Raw genomic sequence first — 19,699 nt, forward strand, 5'->3', positions numbered from 1 at the left:
ACTAGCTTAAGCCTTGTGAAACCTTGCGCTCAACCAGAGTTAAAGCGTTAAAGCAAGCAAAACGTTTCCATGACATTTCTCTAGCATTCATCAAATGAAGGTCCCTCTGTGCTGCTTAGAAGCCAGGCTTTGCAGCTTTGTCCCAGTGGATGCGAACTAGAATGGAAGAGGGCTTCCCATACAAAGTATGTGTGTGGGACACATTCCATGTCCACGTTAAATGGAGGGTGAGCTAAGCAAAAAGAATAAGCGATGAGGATTAAGAGCAGCTTTTTACAGCCGTATCTGACGTTAACAATCCAAGATGATTCTAAACATCTTTGTTTAGCTGGTCTATTGGATTGAAGCAGTTGTGGTAATACAATGGATCTGTGTAAACCTGGATCAAGAAACGGTCTAGCCAGCTGCAGCTTCCAAATAGTTCTTCATCTGCTTCTACATCTCTCTCTCTTCTGACATCTCAGGAGCTTTCTTTTGCTGTAATAGATTCCATACTAGGGTCAAGTGCTCCAGGGATTTAACAGATTGAATAGGTCAAGTATTTGTCCCCAAGACTTTTTTATTTGCACCTCTAATCTGCATAGAAAGTAATCACTATCTTAGACAGATGTAGCTCAGTTCAACATGAAGATAACTTTGGATGGACTGATCCCTCTTCTCACCTGTATAAGCGAAAGGAGAAAAAATGCATAAAGATTTCAGTGACTGTAGAAGTCACAGCTGAGCAAAACACTGAACCACCAAGCAGAGCAAGCATGCATCTGACAGCAGAAAGAGGCAAAAAATACGGTCTCTCCATGTCAGTGAGTGACACACAGCATTATATTTGCCCCCTGCCTGCTCACAATTAGGAAGCTTAAATGTATGCATACCCCCATCATCAATGCCAGCAATCTGTCTTAAATCTGGCTGGAGCTTCCCCAGCAACATGCTTTGTGCAGACAGAGTCGTGGAAGCTTGTCCTGCTGTACCTGCCATGTTGTTAGGATAAAAAAAAAAAAAGAGCATCCTTTATTTTATGTCACCTTGTCTTTAATTCCCAAACCTAACACCATCCTGCCAGTTGCTCCTCCTCTGCAACTGCTTTGCTCCATGGGGTAGCCAGGTACAGTTATGGACAACTCAGAAATCACTGGGGTGCACAACGGTTTCTGCTTCTAACTACCCAGGTCAGAGGTAGAAAAGTAAGCTTGGTCCTTTTTGTATTTTTCAAAATGAGTTTTTGAATTCAAAATTGCCATTTTAAAAGCCACATCTATGTAGCAAGCCAGTCTTACTCCTAAGGACTGAATATTTGTCAAGCCTTTAATTGGCTGTCAAACAATTGGATGAGAGTACTGTAATTTTTACATATTTTGTTTGTGGTATTTGGTACAATAATAGGAGCTGGGTGGAAGCATAGTCACTGGTGCAGGAAATTTCCTTCCAGTGGCTGCAGACACCTCGTCAGCTTTAGCCAGCAACGATCCACCCCCAAGTTGAATGTAAATCACATTAATAGCATGTACTTGCTGCTGCTGCTCAGACCACAGCTGCTGCTGGTGGAGAAAATGCAGAGAACATTTGCAGAGGTCCTGCCTAGGAGGGGCACTGCGAAAGCACAGTTAGGCAGAAGATACAGCTTGGCTATTGGCCTTTTATTCCATACCACTCTCACATTATCATGTGTTGCTTATATCAGAGGGAACAAACATAGCTAATTAAACAAGCATTAGGCTTTTCCAGCTTTGTAGTGCTATGTTCAACTTTTTAACAATTTCTGTGGAGTCTCTTTCTTGTCGTCACCAAGAAGCAGAAGGCTTCATGCAAACATGATTTTTACTTTTGCTTCTTGGCCATATTCCACTGTACTAGAAAGAGACTGGCACCAGCTGAAGGGCACTGAAGGAATTCTAAGGGAAAAGGAGGTTGTGACTGGGGAATGCAGAGATGGAAAAGTGAGTGAGTTAGGGCCAAAGAGCATATGGCTCTTTCTGAACAAGCTGGTGGCTTTTGTAACCAGGTTTCCAGGAGAACTTTTTTTGCTCTAGAAATTAAAAATGCTTGCCTGCTTCTAACAAAGGATAGCAGTTTCGTCAACTCTATTTAAAAGAAGTAAAAAAAAAGGAAGGCAAGGACTGGGGATGGTATGGTAGATTAAATCTGCATCCCAGGATGGATCACTCACTAATCTCATTGACATCAGTATCTGCTTGGTAGGTGGTGAGTTTTCTCTTTGTCAAGAAAAAATAAAGTGATTTGTAGAGATGAAGTGGTGGAAATATTTTGGGCTTCTTCCAGAGCAGCTTTGATTTGGAGCAGTGCCAAGGAAGAATCTGACATGGGAGCAGGGAGCAGACATCTTCCTTTTAAATTGAATATGGCAAAGAGGAGAACTGGGGGAGAAAGGATACTTTCCACCTTAACTCCACCAGCTAACTTTATAAAAAGGGGAATTTGAGAACGTGACTAGAGCATAGTACTGAGTTCTAATGCCACATTAGCAACTTAACACCATCTGGTTTTATGTAGTATCTTGACCTTTATTTCCAATTAAAATCCATGGAACAGTAATATTAATTACCTGTTTCAGCTCACTGATTGATTTATTAGTGTTCATAAACCATTTCCAACATTAAAGTATTGCCATCAGATTTTAATCTAGTCCATTAGAATAAAGAGCTAAATTTATTTTCAGATCTTAAGTGTACCCTAGGGTCCTTCTGCCAACTGCTGTGGTTTTTACAGGCATTGCTTTTTTTGTGGTTGTTTTTTTTTCTTTCTTTCTTTTTTTCTTTTTCTTTTTTCTTTTTTCTTTTTAAATCACCACAAAGATCTATCACATGAACAAAGCAGGTTGAAAACATGGATGTTTTCTTTAATGTTTCAGCTATAGTATCTCAGGTATCCTTAACAATAAAAAGGAGTTAACAAAAAAAAGGATTTTCCTTTGCATTGGTTGCAGTGCTTCACAGGAGGATGGAAAATGCAAATTGATAAAACTGTCAGCAGGAAAAACAGTTCTTTTCATGACAGAAACAATAACCATAGTTCTTTTGTAATGCAATGAAAAGTTTGTTGGCTATTTAATTCTGAGCAAACTGATGTCCCCCTCAAGCTGTAAGTGCAGAAGGGAGTGGACACAGGTGTGCTGGAGCAGAATAAGCTGGTGCGTCTAGTTTTATATCTTTTCAACTTGTAAATTCCTAATGCAGATGTATGACAAAGCACAGCAGAGGTTATCCTTCTAGTTTGCACTTGAAGTGGCACCACAAGTACCACTGAATCACAAGCCAGGCAGCTGGGTTGGATGGAGAGGGTTTTTGAAGCAGTATGTTTGGGCTACAGGTTACTTGTCTGTTGGTTTTGAAGGCAGGGAGGTTCACATTTTGATAATATCTCATAGGTGGAAAATCTTTTTTTAACAGCTTAAACAGAAAATTCCCAATATTGTTACTTTTGCGACAGAATCCAGGTGGGTGGCAGTTGCCTGTACTGCAGATTTCTCCTTGCCCCAGAGCACGAGGTGTTTCTGCAGGGCAGCTTTGTGGAAGCAGTGACATGTAGGTGTCTATGGTTGCAGAAGAATGGTTTCTGGCAATGTGGTTAGGACTTGAGTTGTTCTAGCCGAAACAGTAGGTTAATTCGAACCCTTTCTTACTGAAAATACCTCTGTAACTTGTCAGTTATTTGTGAAACATCCTTCTGCCGTTCAGGAAACCACCAGAGAATGACTAGAAAAAACAGATAGGCTATTTTCACCATCCAAAAAAAAATGAAGGCTGTAAAATTCATAACCTGAATATGTAGTCCGTGCAGAATTTTTGCAGATGCTGAGGATCAGCGTTTGAGACCCATCTGCTTGCAATTTGGCCTGTTCGGTGCTCTTCTGCACGCAGTGGAAACCCCTTCCTGGTCTAGCATCTTCCCAGCGCCTCCCCCCAGAATCTACATCCCTCGTCCCAAACAGACCATACGTCACATGTGCAAGTGGTTGCTTTCTAAAACCTCCCAGTTGTTGACCCTTGCTGATTTATATTGCAGAGTCCAGTGAGCAATAAAGCACAATCTGCTTGACATCTTAGTTTATGTTATGCTCTGCTCAAGCTGATCAGCATGAGTCTTTGCTTCCTCTTCAAGCATGATGCATGTACTTTGAGGAATGCTCTTTTGTGTCTTTTGGCAATTACATGGCTGAAGGAATTGCTACGCAGGCAGTCTGGGGCATTTAGGCTTGTTTGAAATTAAAATGTTGATGTTTCTTGGTTTTCTTGGTTTTATTTTGTTCACACTACACAACCAGCTGCCAGAACTCATGTGCATTGGGAAGTCTCCCTGGTTATTCTGGTATAATTTCCCTGGAGCAGTTACATAGGTGTGACTTGTAGTAGGTATACTAGAGTAAGACAGGAAGGCTTTACTTTTTCCCAGTTTGGGTAATAAGGTTTATGAGTGATAGAAATTAAACTTGAACAGTGTGGTTTTAGGTCCCTGCGGTGAATTACACTGATCTATATTGGTCCTTGTTCCTGTGTCACTATCTGTTTTTCTCTCAGTGGTATAATGCAAGAGAACCACTGTAATTAGTGGGAACTACTGTGCAAGACTGTGCTGCACCAGCAGAGCATCTGGAGAGACAGAGAACTGTTTTTAGCTGGAATTACAGTTTCCCCCATCTGCAAAATGGAGGGCTTCCTGATGTGCCTGTTTTATTGGGATTTGCACTTGCGACTTGATGTCTTCTAATCCTTCTCTTTCTCCTTTTTTTTTTTTCTCCCTAGAAATTGTGGATGGCAACGTTAAAATGACTCTTGGAATGATCTGGACCATCATTCTTCGTTTTGCCATTCAGGATATCTCAGTTGAAGGTAAATCTCAGTTCTTTCAAGCCATGGTTGAGCAGCAAACAAATGGAGTGGCCACGTGGCTTTGCCACTTAAAAGGCCCAGAATGTGCTTGTAGATGAGTCACTGGAAGATCCCAGAGAGCTACCATTCCTAAGCTGCCCTATGGTCTTGTTGACTTTTCTGTCAGGATTTGGATATGCTGAGAAGTCTTTTCACCTCACCTTCTTGTAAGAGAATTTGAGAACAGCTCAAAAAGATGGCTAAGCAGGAAAGTCAACTTTGATGTTGGAATCTATTGTATTTCTTGCAGGCTGATTCAATAGCACTGAAAATGAACATTTCTTCTTCAAGTCCTACAAAGATCTCCTCTCTAATCTCAAAATGCCATCTTTTTATTACAGAACCTCTTTAAGAAAATAACAATATCAAAATCATTCCAGTGCACTATTCAAACAAGGAATTTTATGACAAAGGAAGTTAAATAAAGTGCAGTTCATTGCTGCCTCTACTAAAGAGGAGTTGGTCATGTTTTTCTAATGTGCTCCAGAGACTATTGCTTTCTGCGGAAGTGGGTTAATTGGCGTGCATTCTTTCTTTCTTTAGAGACATCTGCTAAAGAAGGACTTTTGTTATGGTGTCAGAGGAAGACAGCCCCCTACAAAAATGTTAACATCCAAAACTTCCATATCAGGTGAGTCACAGGCTAGAATTTAGCTTTACAATCCATGTTATTTTGAGATGTCTTTATGCTATATTTAAAAATTTTCCTGACACATCTACATTTCCATCGGAAACTATGTTACATGGTGGCATAGTCCAGAGAGGCACATAGGAAATTAAAGGCAGAGGTTATAAGAGGATATGAGTACCTACATCCCAATTCTTCATTCTGGTTACAATTGCTGCTTTTGAGAAGTTGGAGAACTTTTCATGGAGCATGAGGTCCTCTGAGAGCAGCATATATGACAAAGGATAAGCAAGACCCCTTCCACTCTGTGAAAACTCAGAATACCTTAGAAGAAATGAATTAAGGGCTTTTTAAACCCGTATTTCACCAGAAACTTCGTTGGATTGCAGAGTTAGGATGGGATGAAAGGTTTTCTTGCTCTGCTTTTAATATTTGTAAACTGACAGGTGCTTTACTGAAGATTCTGTGTAATAGTGCTTTTACAGCACATCTCAGAAAACTGTATGAACCTTATAAATGTAAAATATTTATTTATTTTTTCTGTGAGAGAGCTGAAGATCTGTCCATGTTAACCAGTACTGTAGTGGACCTAGCTATGGGCTTTTCTTAAGAATGAGTGCAGAAGTGCCTCTCAGAAAATCAAGTGCATCAGTGCTTCACGTCCCAGATTAGTTGATGAAGTGTTTAGATTCGATAAATTGTAGGAAACGATTATGCTAATTGGAATGAGGAATTCTGGTTCCAGTTCTGCTCGTACGTCCAGAGCAGTCTGGGAAGTGAAGCATTGGCTTATTTAATGCTGGTTATAGCCACCAACAGTCATTCCCTTCCTCCTCAATCTGTCTCTTCCCTAAGGCATGCACATGTATATACACCTTTTTTCAACCCTGAGCTCTGCACCTGTTCTTGCATGCTCCCCAGGACAGTAAAAATTCAGCACAGAGAACTGGTGTAAAGGAGGTGGCAATTCAAAGGGCAAGTCCTAGTTGTAGTGTATTTTTTTTAGGGCTTGGAAGGAATCCTTCCCAGCACTTACAGAGGCACTGCTGGTTAGAAACTAAATTCTCATTAATCCTCCTCCTGTTTTGGTGCCTTCTCTCATGTTCATGTCCTCATTGTATCTCTCCCTGGCTGAACACTGTTCATTGTGCTCTCTTACAGTTGGAAGGATGGCCTTGGTTTCTGCGCTTTAATTCACAGACACCGTCCAGAGCTCATCGACTATGGGAAGCTACGAAAGGTACAACTCAATCTGCTTGTCATACCAAATGCTTGGGTCCATGGAGTTAAAGAGGGAGAAGAATTAGCTTGATAAACGGATAACTGGACAACTTCAACACAAGCTGGCAGTTGCAGGACGAGGGGGAAGGAAGGAGGGGATGAATCAGTACATTCAGGCTTTTTAGTGAAGCGTGAACTTAATGAGCTGCCTGCTTGACTTTCCTTGCTTTCAGACTGCCTTATATGAGCCGCACGTGCCCCAGTCCCAGCTAATGAGCAAAAACTGGCAAATTCAGTAGCACCAAATGTAAGGGTAATTCTGTACTAATGTCACAGACTAGTGAGTCAGATCAGACTTAACATTTCTGGGAAGAGCTGGATGGAAACCGGTTACCTGGTAATCAAGTGTAAAAGCTCAAGTGAGGTGGGTGTTGTGCCCCAACTGGATGCTTGCCACATGCTTCCAGCTCAGCACTGAGCCATCTGCATACTGGACGTCTCCTAGCATGTAGATGTCAAATACCAGAAAAGTATTTGCCATAACACTTCAGTTTTACTTTAAAAATTGCCACTGGCAACATGGCATCTAGCTGCTCCAAAGTGCCTCCTGTGTGTCTTGGAAACAAGACTGCTACTGGAATGATGAGAGAGAGTGATCAGCCCTTTGTGTTGCCAGCATTGTTCTGACCCAGCCAGGTGACAGAAGAGCAAGCTGGATTCGCATCCTACTTGCATTCCCACCGCCTGCTTAGATCCTGTTTACCTATAGCTGTGTATACAACCAGAGTGAAATGTCATCAAGAGCATTATTTGTGTACTGTTACTGGGGCTAATATATTAAAAGTTCGACCATCTGATCTCATGGGCTGGCTGTTAGAAAGATGCTAGCTAGAAAAATAAGCGTAGAATCCCATCACTAATAGATCTGGGCTCTTGAATTACTGTGCAAATGGACAATATGTAAATGAGTTAATCAAATTAGCTGCTTCCTTGAGGCAATGACTCGTACAATGTCTGATCTGCTTTTCAGTAACCTTTTAGATCTTTACTGTCTTGCAGAGCAGTCAATTATATTATCTGATCAGTTTTAGTGTCTGGAGTCAGCATATGATGAATAAACAGTGGGGATAGACTCTACCTGTTTACATAAACAGCAGCAATAAAAAATGGAATTACTGGAGCTAGCTACATTTTCAGTGTCTGATCTTGGGAAAATAAAAGCAGCTAAACCCAACAGGGTAAATGCTACAATGCTCTCCATTACCAACAAAGTCCTAAGCCAAGCTCAAACAAAACTCAAGTAAGGGAAAGAAAATGAAAGTTATTTGGTCACTTCGCCTGCAGGCCTTATAAGGTGAAGGAGAGGGTGATTGTTCTAGCCAAAATCAATATTAATGGGAAGGAATTTGTCCTCCTTGGAGCATGGTTAAAGGCAACCAGCTCCTTTTGTGTTCCCCTTGACTTTGATCACATCCTTCATCAGGTTCCCTCTGCTTTTCTGCAGTCTTCTGACCCTTACTGTATCATTTTTATTTTTATTCTGCCTTGATTGCTTTAAAGGCATGAGATTAAATGCATGTTTGATAACTCTACAGAACTAAAGTCTTGAGCAAATAGGTGGGAAGAACGTAGCTCAGAGCCTAGCCTTTAGCTCTGATTGCAGTTGATGTGTGCTGAAGTTGCCTTTTTTACACTAGATCTTTCAAACCCATCTGTATAATGTACAAACATGGCACCTTCCTAAATACAGTATTTACCTGCACAATTTCTGCACCCTTCTCCTCAAAACCAAGCAAACAAACAAACCCCAGCATTTTGTATCTGTCCTGGCTCTGCAGGGGATTTATGTTGCAGGGAAAGATATGAGGAGGGCTGCTGAGATCAGCTATTGCAGCAGAGGATTGGGTAAAGGTCCACCTCCAGGTATCTTCCATCCCTAGGGACTGATTAGCTCACACACCTCACCTGTGTGTGCCTTTGGTGATGTGTGTTTGTATACACACAAGCACACAAATATATGAGAGAGAGAAGTGAACATCAGCAGTCCAAGATGATAAGAAGTCTGCACTGTACCTCCTGTTTGAGCAGCATTCTCATGCAGTTTTAGTGTTTTCTGCTCCTTTGTAAAGGCTGTGTCTGTGCTACATATTGTGTGTTGGCAGTGTATGGTAGCAAAAGGTAGCTGGTGTAGCTGTGTGTCTGCTTCCCAAAAAGTTAGAAAGTTCTTTTATCAGCATGGTTGTTCTTGGTTCCTAGCTCTTTTTTTCTTTAGCTGTAGTAGTAGAGTGAGCACAATTATTTCTTGCTGACATGCAGTGCCTAACTAAAGGTGCTTGTATTGACCAGGCCCTGAAATGAAAGATTGAGGTCAACACAGTTTGGTGTCAGTAATTCCCTGACACCACAATAACTTATTTGATTAGATGGCTTTTATTCAGTGCAGGTCTGCCTGCTATTGTTCTGGTCAATGTAGGTAAGATCTTCAGCTCATGGTCTGCACATGAGGGACAAGAAGATGGGGCTTCCCATATGCCTTTTACCCCCATCCAGAGCTGAATTGTGAACCAAATCTAAGATATTTTCATCCAGTACAGTTTGATAGCTCAAACGCCCCCTCATGTACTGCAGTCCATACAGAAGTGTCATCTGTGTGCTGCTGTTGGAGGCATTTCTTACAGATATTCCTGAAAATATGAATTGTACTAATTGGATTTTTTTTTCCCGGTGTCTTCAACTCTGGCAGATGTAGGAAGTGCTTGCTCTCTGTTGATTTTCCTCCATCCCCTTTCCTGATTGCTAGTTAATAGAAGATTTTTTCATGTCACACTGCAATAATTGCCATGGCAACCTTGTGTGCTGCAAGGGCTTGGGACTAGCTGGAGGAGGAGAGATGACTCCCTGTGTGAGTTAGGGTTGTGGTGGAAAAGGAGGAGCTGTGGTCGTCTTTAGACAGCAAAAACAGAGAACGTGCCAGGTAGGCATCTGTTCAGAGCAGGTGTACTGTCTGCCACTGTTAAAACAACATTATTCTTACGTGGAAAAAAACGATAGCTTTCCTGGGGGTTGGCCCCGGCAGAGCTCCCAAGTTACTGCTTTTCTTAGGTGTCTCTATTTCTGTGCTCATGTAAGCAGGCTGGGGACTAAGGCGCCTCTGGAGACCCTCATCTCAGTCAGTGCTGCTCTGGGGTGTGTGTCTGAGCCGTGGAGGGAAGGGACAAGTCACTGGGCTCCTGTTTGCCCTGCTGCCTTTGGGCCCCTGAAGCATGCCTGCACCTGTGGTGCTGGAGTGCTGCTTTGCGAGGCCTGGAGCCGCCAGGGCAGGGCAGTCTTCACTTGCTTTACCCTTTTCATGAGGAGTCAAATGAAGTGAGGAATTTGAAGTAATGATTAGCTGGTGTACTAGGGGCTGGAACTGAAAGCAGTGGTGTCTGGAGGAATTTCCAGAGGCTCAAGGCCCTGTTATGGTCTGGGGGAGGCCGCCAGGGAACCCTCTGCCTTGCAACCAAGAAGCACCACCTCTGTGATAAGCAGTTCTGCTGTCCGTGAGGGGTGAAGCTTTTCCCACAGGGAAAAGGGCCTTGCTCGGGTTTAGCTCTCTGTAAATCTCCAGGCTAGTCTTGGGCTCAGACAGCTTGCTTTCAGTGGTGTTATCTTTAGCTTCATTCCCCAAGGGACAATGTGATCACACATCCTTGTTACACATGAAATAGAAGTCGGCTGGCTTCATCTAGGTGAGCCTTCAGTTTCCCACACGTTAAGACTTCCAGCCCTTCCTTTGGGAGTGCCCAAGACCAGTAAGTTTTCCCATCAGGAAACCTCTCCCAGCTTGCAGCTTAGAATTCTTTTTAACCTTTGGCAACATCGCCCCTGGTGTTGTTACTCGCAGACTGATAGGGAAGCTATCTGCAGTGAGTTTGCACCTCCCTTTCCTCCAGGAGAGGCTGACCGCTCCTCCGGCAGCTCTGGCAGACGGGGCTGAGCTGAGGAAGGGTCTGGGTTAATAATACTAATACTAGGCTCTCTCTCGGGGCAGGGGGTATTAGTGATGTTGTGGTATTCCTGGTCAGCATGGGTTGAAATTAAAAGTACGTGCTGGTGATGTTTCTACAGAAGTAGAAAATGGTATGTGGGCTAGGGGAAAATTTCACTGAAGTGAAAGAAATGCTGTTACACTTCCTTCCTATAAGCGTAAATGGAGGTGAGGTCCTGTCTACATGTAGCTAGTCTCAGCCCCTCAAATAAGGCTTTTGGTTACCCTTTGGGTTCATAGTGGTTTCTGCACAGCAGGTACCAGAGGCAAGTAGGCTGAAGTTGAACTGGTGCCAGTGTCTGTAAGTCCATTGCACAGGGTGGCTCCTTGTGGCTGGAGGATATTTAAAATCCCCTGCACTACTAAGCTCTGAAGAGGTGGATTTAGATATATCTGTTGAAGTCACCCCTGAAAGTGTACTAAATAGAGATAAAGTACTAATTGGTGCTGAGAAATGATGGCCTGTCGCCATGTGTGGCAGCCGTTCGTTTCATCACCGCGTGCCCATCCAACATTTCCTCACTTAGTATTGACTTGTCCCAGTGGACTAAATATGGATTACTGCTTGGGTCTGTTTGGATGGCCTTTGTGTATGATTTACTTTGGTAGGTGAAACATTGCTGCCTGCTGGAGACATTCATCCAGAGGAACATGATACTGTTATGGGATGCCAACCCAAAGCATGCATTAATTCCTGGGGAACTGCTGCAGCAAACCTCTTCCAGAATGGCTTGGTTTCATAGCTTCTTGAACGCAGTAATCCAGGGGCTACTTTGTGACCAGTGCTGTAAAGAAACCTTTCTGTGTGCTCACACCTGTCTGCCCAAGCCTGCCTGGCTCCATCTGTCATGCTTAGTGGGTTCAAAGGAGATTGACTATTGATTAAAGGTCAGATACAGCTCAGTCTTCCAAGTCATTGCAGTAAGTGAAAGCACATGCTGTCAAGTAGAAAAGAAATAGAGCATGGATGCTAGTCCAGGAAGAAAGGTGAAATGACTGCACTTCTTATTTCCTAATTTTTAAGGCGGGACTCGGTGTGTGGCAGAAATTACAGTATGGAGAGACACCCCATCTTTCCTCCCTCCTGAAAGCCTCTTAGCAAACAGTGACTAAACACTAGCATTTTGTGCACAGCCCCTCCTCCAGCAGAAGCCACCTGTCTCAGCAGTAGAAATAGTCATCCATGAAGTTGATTGATTGATCCTTCAGAATAAATGTCATGGATATGCAGGAATATAGGAATCAGGCTTGTATGATGGGCTGATACTGCTTGATAGGTGTTTTGTTGCAGATCATTACGTTTGAATGCTGGGAGCAATTTGCAGAGGTCTTTCATTTCCAGTGACATCTGTGTTTCACATTCTCTTGTTTGGCTCTCTAAAATCTAGTTAGTTACCTTTGTGATATGACTCATGTCACACGCAACTTTGTTTAGAATTTGATTACTGTGTATTGATGTCTGTATCTGAAGTGCATCCTGCTACAGCAGAAGGTTTATACCTAGAGGAATAGAAATATACTAAGGAAATAGCAAGTACTCTGCAGCGCTTAGGAAGAAAACCAATGCTCAGACAAAATGGGTACTTTTATATATATTTATTTTGTAGAGATTCGTTCAAACATTTCTCTTCCTCCCACTCAACTGGTGTTCAACAAACTGTACACTAGCTAAGGACAGCACCCGTTGCAGATGTTGTTACTATTTTAGTGTTGCTTAGATGTTCTAACACTGCTCTGCAGTTCTTTAAAATGGAAGATGCAAACCTAATGTAAGCATGATATGTAAATGTGTGATATGGCCATTTACTATCAATATGATGTGAAGCTAATGTTACTTTAAACTAAATGCAAAACAAAATGTATTACTCCTTTTTGTTGCAAGTGCATAGATTATATGTTATTATCATATCATGAGTCTCCAGGCTCTGCTTTCAAAAGGAGGCTAATTATTTCATCCTGCTACATGAGGAGTTGCACGTAATTTTGTCTGGACAGCTGAGTTACCTGAACCAAATAAAGCACAGTTGCTCTATTTTGAGAGAAATGCTGTGAACCTTGTTATGAGTTGATGCTAATGCTCTGGCTTTTTTTCTTTCCCAGGATGATCCTCTCACTAACCTAAACACAGCCTTTGATGTGGCTGAGAAATACCTGGATATCCCCAAGATGCTGGATGCCGAAGGTAAAGTGGAATGCAGGGGGTGATAACTTGCTTTGTCTTGACATTTCCCACTTCTTCTAGGTGGATTTGTATTGTACAAGAATTCAGTAACATCTGAGTGCTCCCTCCATCATCACATACTGAGTGTGCAGGAAAAAAGTTACAATGGAATAATTAATCACGTTTTGCTTCCCTCTTCCTCCTGTGCCCCTCAGTTTTCTGAGTCTGATACGGAGATCTTAACCTGGGGTTGACTCACTAGGCAGAGATGAGTAACACCTGGCTATGTCTACAGCTGACCAAAGTGTTGCCTTTCAAGAACCAGGCTTAATACTGAGATAATGTATGGTGTAGGACAGCGTTCCTTTTGCTTCAGATTTTTTTCTGTGCTCTTTCTGACACAGCTGTTGACCTTCCTTTTGGGGATGCGATATCAGTATTATAAACTGCTGCTTCTTGACTACTTGGAAGTCTTGGGCATGAAGATCCCTCAATGACTGGATCTTGAGACCAAGGCAGAAATCCATGTATTTCAGAGATGTTTTTGCTACTGACTATGACTTCCCAGAGGCCACTGGGACAGCAAGGATTACTTCTCCAAGCCTTGTCAGAACCAGCTTGGCTACAGACCAGAGACTGTAACTCTGAAGTATAAACAACAGCCTAAAATAGTTCACTGGTTCAGGGGCTGAAGCCAGCTGGTTTCAGTGGTGGAAGCTGTATTTCAGGCTTGGTTTTGACAGGAGAAGCAATTAAAGGCATTTTTTAAATAAAGGAGAAAGAGGAACTAAGGGGGAAGGTGGAAATAAGACAGTTGAACCCAGTTAACCTGTATTTGGGTTCTAGGAAGTTCATGTTCATATTCTTAGGCAGTGTTTCCCATTCCCAGGGATGAGTCTCAGTTTCCCTGCACTCACTATGTTGAGGTCACAAACAGTCATGAGGTTTCTGGAATAGATGTGAGTGCTTCCTGCCATTCTGTAGGAATAAAGCCACCCCCAAAATAAGTGGATCTAGCTTCAGATCTCAGCATAGCTAACAGTGATGAAGAGGGTCACTTAACGGAGCTTCTATTGCTTTTTCTTGATCCGTCTCCTCCCTTACAGACTGGGACTAATGTGCATTCCTCTACACCATTAATTCTGATCTCTGGAGGTGTTGAGTTTCTCTTGAAACTAATGAAAGGGTCTTTTGAAATTCAAATCATCATTGTGTTGAAACGGAGGACAGGGGCACAGAAAGGAAGGAAGAAAGGATCTTTTCTGAAGAACTGCATGGAAGAATTGCAGAATGGTACATCTACAAAAGCCATATCAACCTGTTGCTAGTTCGGATTGATTCAACCCATCATTCACATTAATGCTCTCAGGATGGGGAAGCGCTCTGGTGTGAGATGTGTTGACATATGGCTGCATTAGCCTGGCCAGGCACTGGAAGCAATTTTATCATGAGGGAGGGGAACCAGAAAGGGTGATCCTGGCTTCTGAGAGTGATACATTTTCTAGACAAAGCTGGGAAGCTCTTCAGAGTTGCTATGACAAGTGTATACCCTAGCAGGCCTCCCGGACAGTTGTGGTTCTCCCCTTCCTTTACTTTCCTCCCATCGGTTGGTTATGCTCTTAACGTGAGGTTTTTTTTGACAGACATTGTTGGAACTGCCCGTCCTGACGAGAAAGCCATCATGACCTATGTTTCTAGCTTCTACCACGCCTTCTCAGGAGCCCAGAAGGTATCACAGGATCCCAAGCTCCCTCCACAGAGCACACCTGGTGCCGTTGCTAATGTCCAAACCTTTTTTTCTTTCTCTCTCTCCTCTCTAGCTACGGGCATCTTTATTATGTTTTCGGTAGAGTTGGCTGTTGGTTCAAAGTGGTGCCCCAGACTCAATACATGGGGCAAGGAAGCCAGGAGTCCCACTTCCCTGTAGTTAGCGTTGCTGTTCCAGTGGCACTTATATATGCCAGTGTCTTGGCGTGCCCATAAAGGCCAAGAATGGGGGGAGCCAAACTGCTGCCCTGATGGCTGGGGACCTGCACTCCCTGTGTCTGGAAAATCTGAGCGACGATGCTTGGTTTCACAGAGATGGAGACCACAGATTGCTCTGCTCAGCTGCTCACGGCAGGCTGACCCCACTGGAAACTATGCTGATACTTATTCACTTTTTTTGTTTTCTTTACAATGATGGGGTAACAGAGCTGTCTTAGTGGTTTTATGTTGGGTTCAACGAATACCCAAAGCTTTATCTTTTACCTTATATCTGCTGCAGGTTCCCACACCCGTCCTTCAAGGTCCAAACCTGCTGCTTTCTTGAGCCATGCCACAAATTCAGTCCCAGTTTATCTGGGTCTTACAAAGCACGTCTAATGAGGGCTTCTATGGTGAGATGTGAACAGAGCACAGTTTATTACAACTGAAATGCCTGGCTTTGTTCATTTGTTTCTTTTTAACCTTTCCTCACCCACCATGCTGAAAATCAGGCAGTCGAGTCCTCGCCGTGTTTGGCTCAGCCATTATCCTGTTGGTAACAGAGTCACTTAAGGAAAACGTTTTGTGGGTGAGACCTTGTAAATGTCTCTGCCCAAAACCCAGCAGCATACTGAAGTGCCATAGGAGCGCTCAGTGCATGGTGAAGCAGAGCAGCGCGTAGGAAGCTCTGATCTCTGCAGCTCCTCAGTGTGCAGCAAGGCCTCGGGCACAGCCCTGAACACCTCCCGACAGCCCGTTGGTACCCTCTGACCACCACTGGGAAGGTGCAGAGCCCAGATCCTCAGCTCAAACCCTCCTTGATGCGGGGGGAGGGCGCAGGGGTGCCGCTTCGAGCCACAAGCCAACGCTGCTAGCCACCTTCTGATCCGACCTCCCAGCTCCGCATGGAAATCTGTTTGGCCTGTCCTGCTCTGCATGATGGGAAGTTTTCTCCCCCTCTCTCACGCCACCCATGACTGTTTTGTTTTATTCTATGTGCTGCTTCTTACTTTATCCTTTCAACCTCTTTTCCTTCTCTGCACAGATATTATAGGCACGCTAAGGCCGGATGAGAAGGCCATAATGACCTATGTTTCATGTTACTACCACGCCTTCTCAGGGGCGCAGAAGGTGAGACTTTACTGCTAACAACCCCCTCCCCACTCCCTGCCCTGCCCACTCGTCCTCTCCACCGAGGAAGGCTCCAGCCCCTCCGCCCGGCGCAGCACCGAGGCTGAGCAGTCTCTGCTGCACCCCATCCAGCTCTAGCCCTGCTGGAGAAGTGATTTAGATGTCCTTCCAAACAGCTGCTCCTTCTCTCCAGTTCTCATGCCCCAGTGGTGGAGAAAGCATTTGATTAAGCTGGCGTAGAATGAGGAATGAGTGTCTGCTCTGACAGAGGCAGCACCCTGTCAGTGACTTAGCGGGCATCATCCTGGCCAGGCGATGCATCTCCAGCAGTGCCATAATCAGCTCGGTCTGGCCCAGGACTTTGCATCCTGTCTCCCTTGAGCTGCCTGCCTTCTGTTCTCACTCAGCTTCTGCGAGGTCAGTCATCGCTTCCTAGGTTGTATCACGTCAGCTGATTACACAGTGGTAGCCTCTTTTGGAGCACTTTTGTGCTCCAGCCATGAAGTTCATCCCTACCCGGCCTTGAGCCTTCCCACACACACCCACTTCTCCATTTCTTGCTTCTCTGTAGTCATTATCCTCCCAAACCACCTGTATGTTTTATTTCTCTTTCCTCTGCTTTGCCCATTTCCGTAGCTTCAGTCCTGCTTCTTCTTTACCCCAGAGTCTCTCTGCCTGGCACTGGGACATTTCTCCTCAGAGGAACCAGTCACTCAGAGGCATGTTCTTTGGGCAAACTTCCGCAAAATGGCAATTTCCCTGCAATCCTTTCAACAGAAGACAAAGTTCCAGCCTTTTCTCCCATACCATAGCCTGTCTGGGCTGCAGCCTTTCTATGAAATCATTGCAGATTTTAGACTATGAGCTTTGGAACAATAAAATCCAAAGCTCAAGACTGGATTCTTCTTGTTACGTACAGGAAGTAAAATCTCCCTGTTTCCATAACTTCTTTCTCTCACCAGGCCTTTTCTGTTTGAGGCCCAGTCCGTGTGTTGCCCAGCTTGAGGGGTAACTTGGCTCCAGAAAGACTCCATCTCTTTTGTGCAAAACAATGCTGATGGTTGCAGCATTGATATAGATACCGTGCTGAGGCTGGCTCTCAGAGGGCAAAAATGGGCAATAGGTTCCAGGGAGCAGCTTTTTGGGATAAGCTTTTTGTTCCCTGCCTTGTTTCATATGAATGAGATGATGCTATCTGCTTTCCAAGGAACTGGAAATATGTTCCACAGCAGTGCAGTAGATTTGCCCACTTGGCATGATTTATGTAGTCAGGACTTGTCCAGTGGGATCCTGCTTTGTGAATAGTTCAAAACCCCTAACACCAGGCTGCGGGCTCCATCCAGCTGATACTTGCCTCTGACGACTGCAGTCTCAGAACTCACGCCAGCCCAGCGATAAGGCCTGTTGTTTGCCAGGTGCCCCTTGGGAATTGCTCCATGCTTAACCCGAAGAAAGGGCAAACCACGAATACGAGGAGGGCAGTGGCCTGCTGCAGAATTGGCTGTGTCCTTCTCCAGTCCCCTCCTCTTAGCTCTGTGCCCGTTCCACCCTTTGGAAACCTGCTCAGCAGGTCCCATGCTCTCATCAGCAATTGAGGTGGATGCTAGGTCTGCTGGGATAACTGAAAGCAATCTTCTGCTGCCTCAGGACCTGAACCAAGCAGCTGGGGCAGCAACTAGCGACGGAGCTTCTTTGTTAATAAAGCTTCAAACCGATGTGGTCTAAGTGGCTTGTAGGGAAGATAAAAGATTTAATCATTAATTAAATTTTTAGTAGGCCTGATGGGCCAGTGCCTCAGCGGAGAGCTGGCAGGAGGGGCCCCATTCCTTTTTAGAGCTGCCCCCACCATGCATTAGGCAGCTGCTGAGTGACACAGATTGAAATCCCAGGGCAAGTGCAGAGTGATTGCTGAGCGCAAGCCCCAGCCCAAAGTGTCTTGTAACATGTTGCTGCCTTGTGCGTGGTTAGGTGACTTACTGTGGTATCACTCCATTTTTCATTCAGATTTTTCATTACTGCCACCAGTCCTGAAGGGGAAGTCCCATGAGCCGCTTTCTGCTTCTTTCACTCTCTTATACTGAGCCTTTGAAGGTACAGGGTCCCCAGCCTGACGTGTGTGTAGATGGCTGCTTTTTCTTTATGCCATTTTGTTATAAGTATATATATGTAGGTATACTTGCTTTGGTTGGTTTGCTTGTTTTCTAACTGCTTCTGACTTTCACACTAAATGCATGATTGTTTACTACTGGTTGGCTTAATATTTTGTAAACCTTATTTCTGGGGTGAAAATTTCTAACTAACATTTTGCTATTTTATTAAAAGATTGTGTTTGGCATACGGTATTCAGGGGTGGTCCTCTGAGACCAGAGGGCAGCAACAGGCAGGCACCCCCCCCTACATAGCACGCTGGGGGGATGCCTTCCTTTGTCATCGCCCTCACCGAAGAGACCTGGATCCAAGAGCTAGAGACACAACTCCACTTCCATCCTAAGAAGTCCAAGTCAGGGTTGAGAATTAGAGAGAAGACAGTAGGCAGAGAAATTACTGCTACTTCTGCTATTCTTTGGCCATTCAGGTTTCCATTGTGAGCCCACCAAACAGGACATAGATACCTAACAGCACTGCAGTATCAAGCTGAATGCCCTAGTCTCACCCTCCCTCCATGATCTCTGATGAGAGTACGTAGTATAATGTGTTAGCACCATGCTGTACCAAAGCTGATCAGCTCACACAAGTCCTCAGAGAATCCAGCTGTGTAGATTTCAGACCCCAGGACGGTGCATTTGGCTTATCAGGGCTGCTCCATGCCTTGTGGGCATCTTGGTTTCTTTAGAACCAGCCTGAGCATCCCAAATGCATCATTGCCTTAAGCCCTATGGGGAAGAAACACGCTTGCATAGAGCACCCTTACACAGAGCAGTCTGGAGCAGGCAAGAACCACGGAGCAGCAAGTACTGGTACAGAGGAGGAAGAAGATTGGCCTCTGCCTGTCAGCCGTTAAGATAACACAAATAATGCCGTAATTGCTGACATTCAGAGGGCTTTTGTGTTTGGACAGATGTTCAACACATATATACACACGCAGACCTGGGCAGCTGGAGGAAATCTATCGTCAGATAGATGTAAATATGCCTGTGCAAAATGGGGTCCTTCCTGCACAGCTGGCTGCTGCTGCAGTGAGCTCCAGGGGTAAAAAAGGAAAGAAGGAGAGTTAAGAGTGTGCAGGGAGCTCCTCTCCTGGAAAGACTGATACAAACATTTGGCATCACCAGTTCCCTGAACCACTCGGCACATCGTGGTAGGGCTCTGGCACTGGCTTTTTAACAGACCATTTGGTCTCGTGCCTATAAAGTTTTCTCTGAATATCAAAAAGCACTCCACTAAAGTAAAAACTTCTGTTAAAAACAGATCAAAGTACAAGTTTCTTAAATACAATCATCATTTACATTTTTTACTTTTTTTTTTAAGTGAAATGACTTTCCTCTATGTTTCTCTCTGATGTGTTTCTAATTAGTTAATATCTGTGCATCTGCTAGCTGGCCCACTGTAATTAAGGGACAGATCACTGAATATACATTTTTAGAGGTTCTTACAAATGACTAAGATCATCATATCCCCTGAGACCTTCGCAATCCATATGTCACTGTACAGCCTGTGACTTTATTGCTGTTCTTGCT

At 44.1% G+C, this 19,699-nt stretch overlaps 1 protein-coding gene across 5 annotated transcripts in view; it reads left to right on the plus strand.

Annotated features, from left to right (window-relative positions):
• ACTN1 (actinin alpha 1) overlaps positions 1-19,699 on the plus strand; it is an 85,605-nt gene that overhangs the window by 46,414 nt on the left and 19,492 nt on the right. For 3 of the 5 annotated variants that reach the window (XM_032188384.1, XM_032188379.1, XM_032188381.1), the window contains exons 4-8: positions 4,761-4,847; positions 5,430-5,517; positions 6,676-6,754; positions 12,866-12,947; positions 14,570-14,655. In XM_032188384.1, the coding sequence (XP_032044275.1) occupies positions 4,761-4,847; positions 5,430-5,517; positions 6,676-6,754; positions 12,866-12,947; positions 14,570-14,655 (422 nt within the window). Of the gene's footprint in view, positions 1-4,760; positions 4,848-5,429; positions 5,518-6,675; positions 6,755-12,865; positions 12,948-14,569; positions 14,656-15,936; positions 16,023-19,699 lie in introns of all 5 variants that reach the window. The other 2 variants (XM_032188380.1, XM_032188383.1) reach the window with 1 other exon arrangement.

This window comes from Aythya fuligula, chromosome 5, assembly GCF_009819795.1.
Source record: "Aythya fuligula isolate bAytFul2 chromosome 5, bAytFul2.pri, whole genome shotgun sequence".
Classification (NCBI taxonomy): Eukaryota; Metazoa; Chordata; class Aves; order Anseriformes; family Anatidae; genus Aythya; species Aythya fuligula.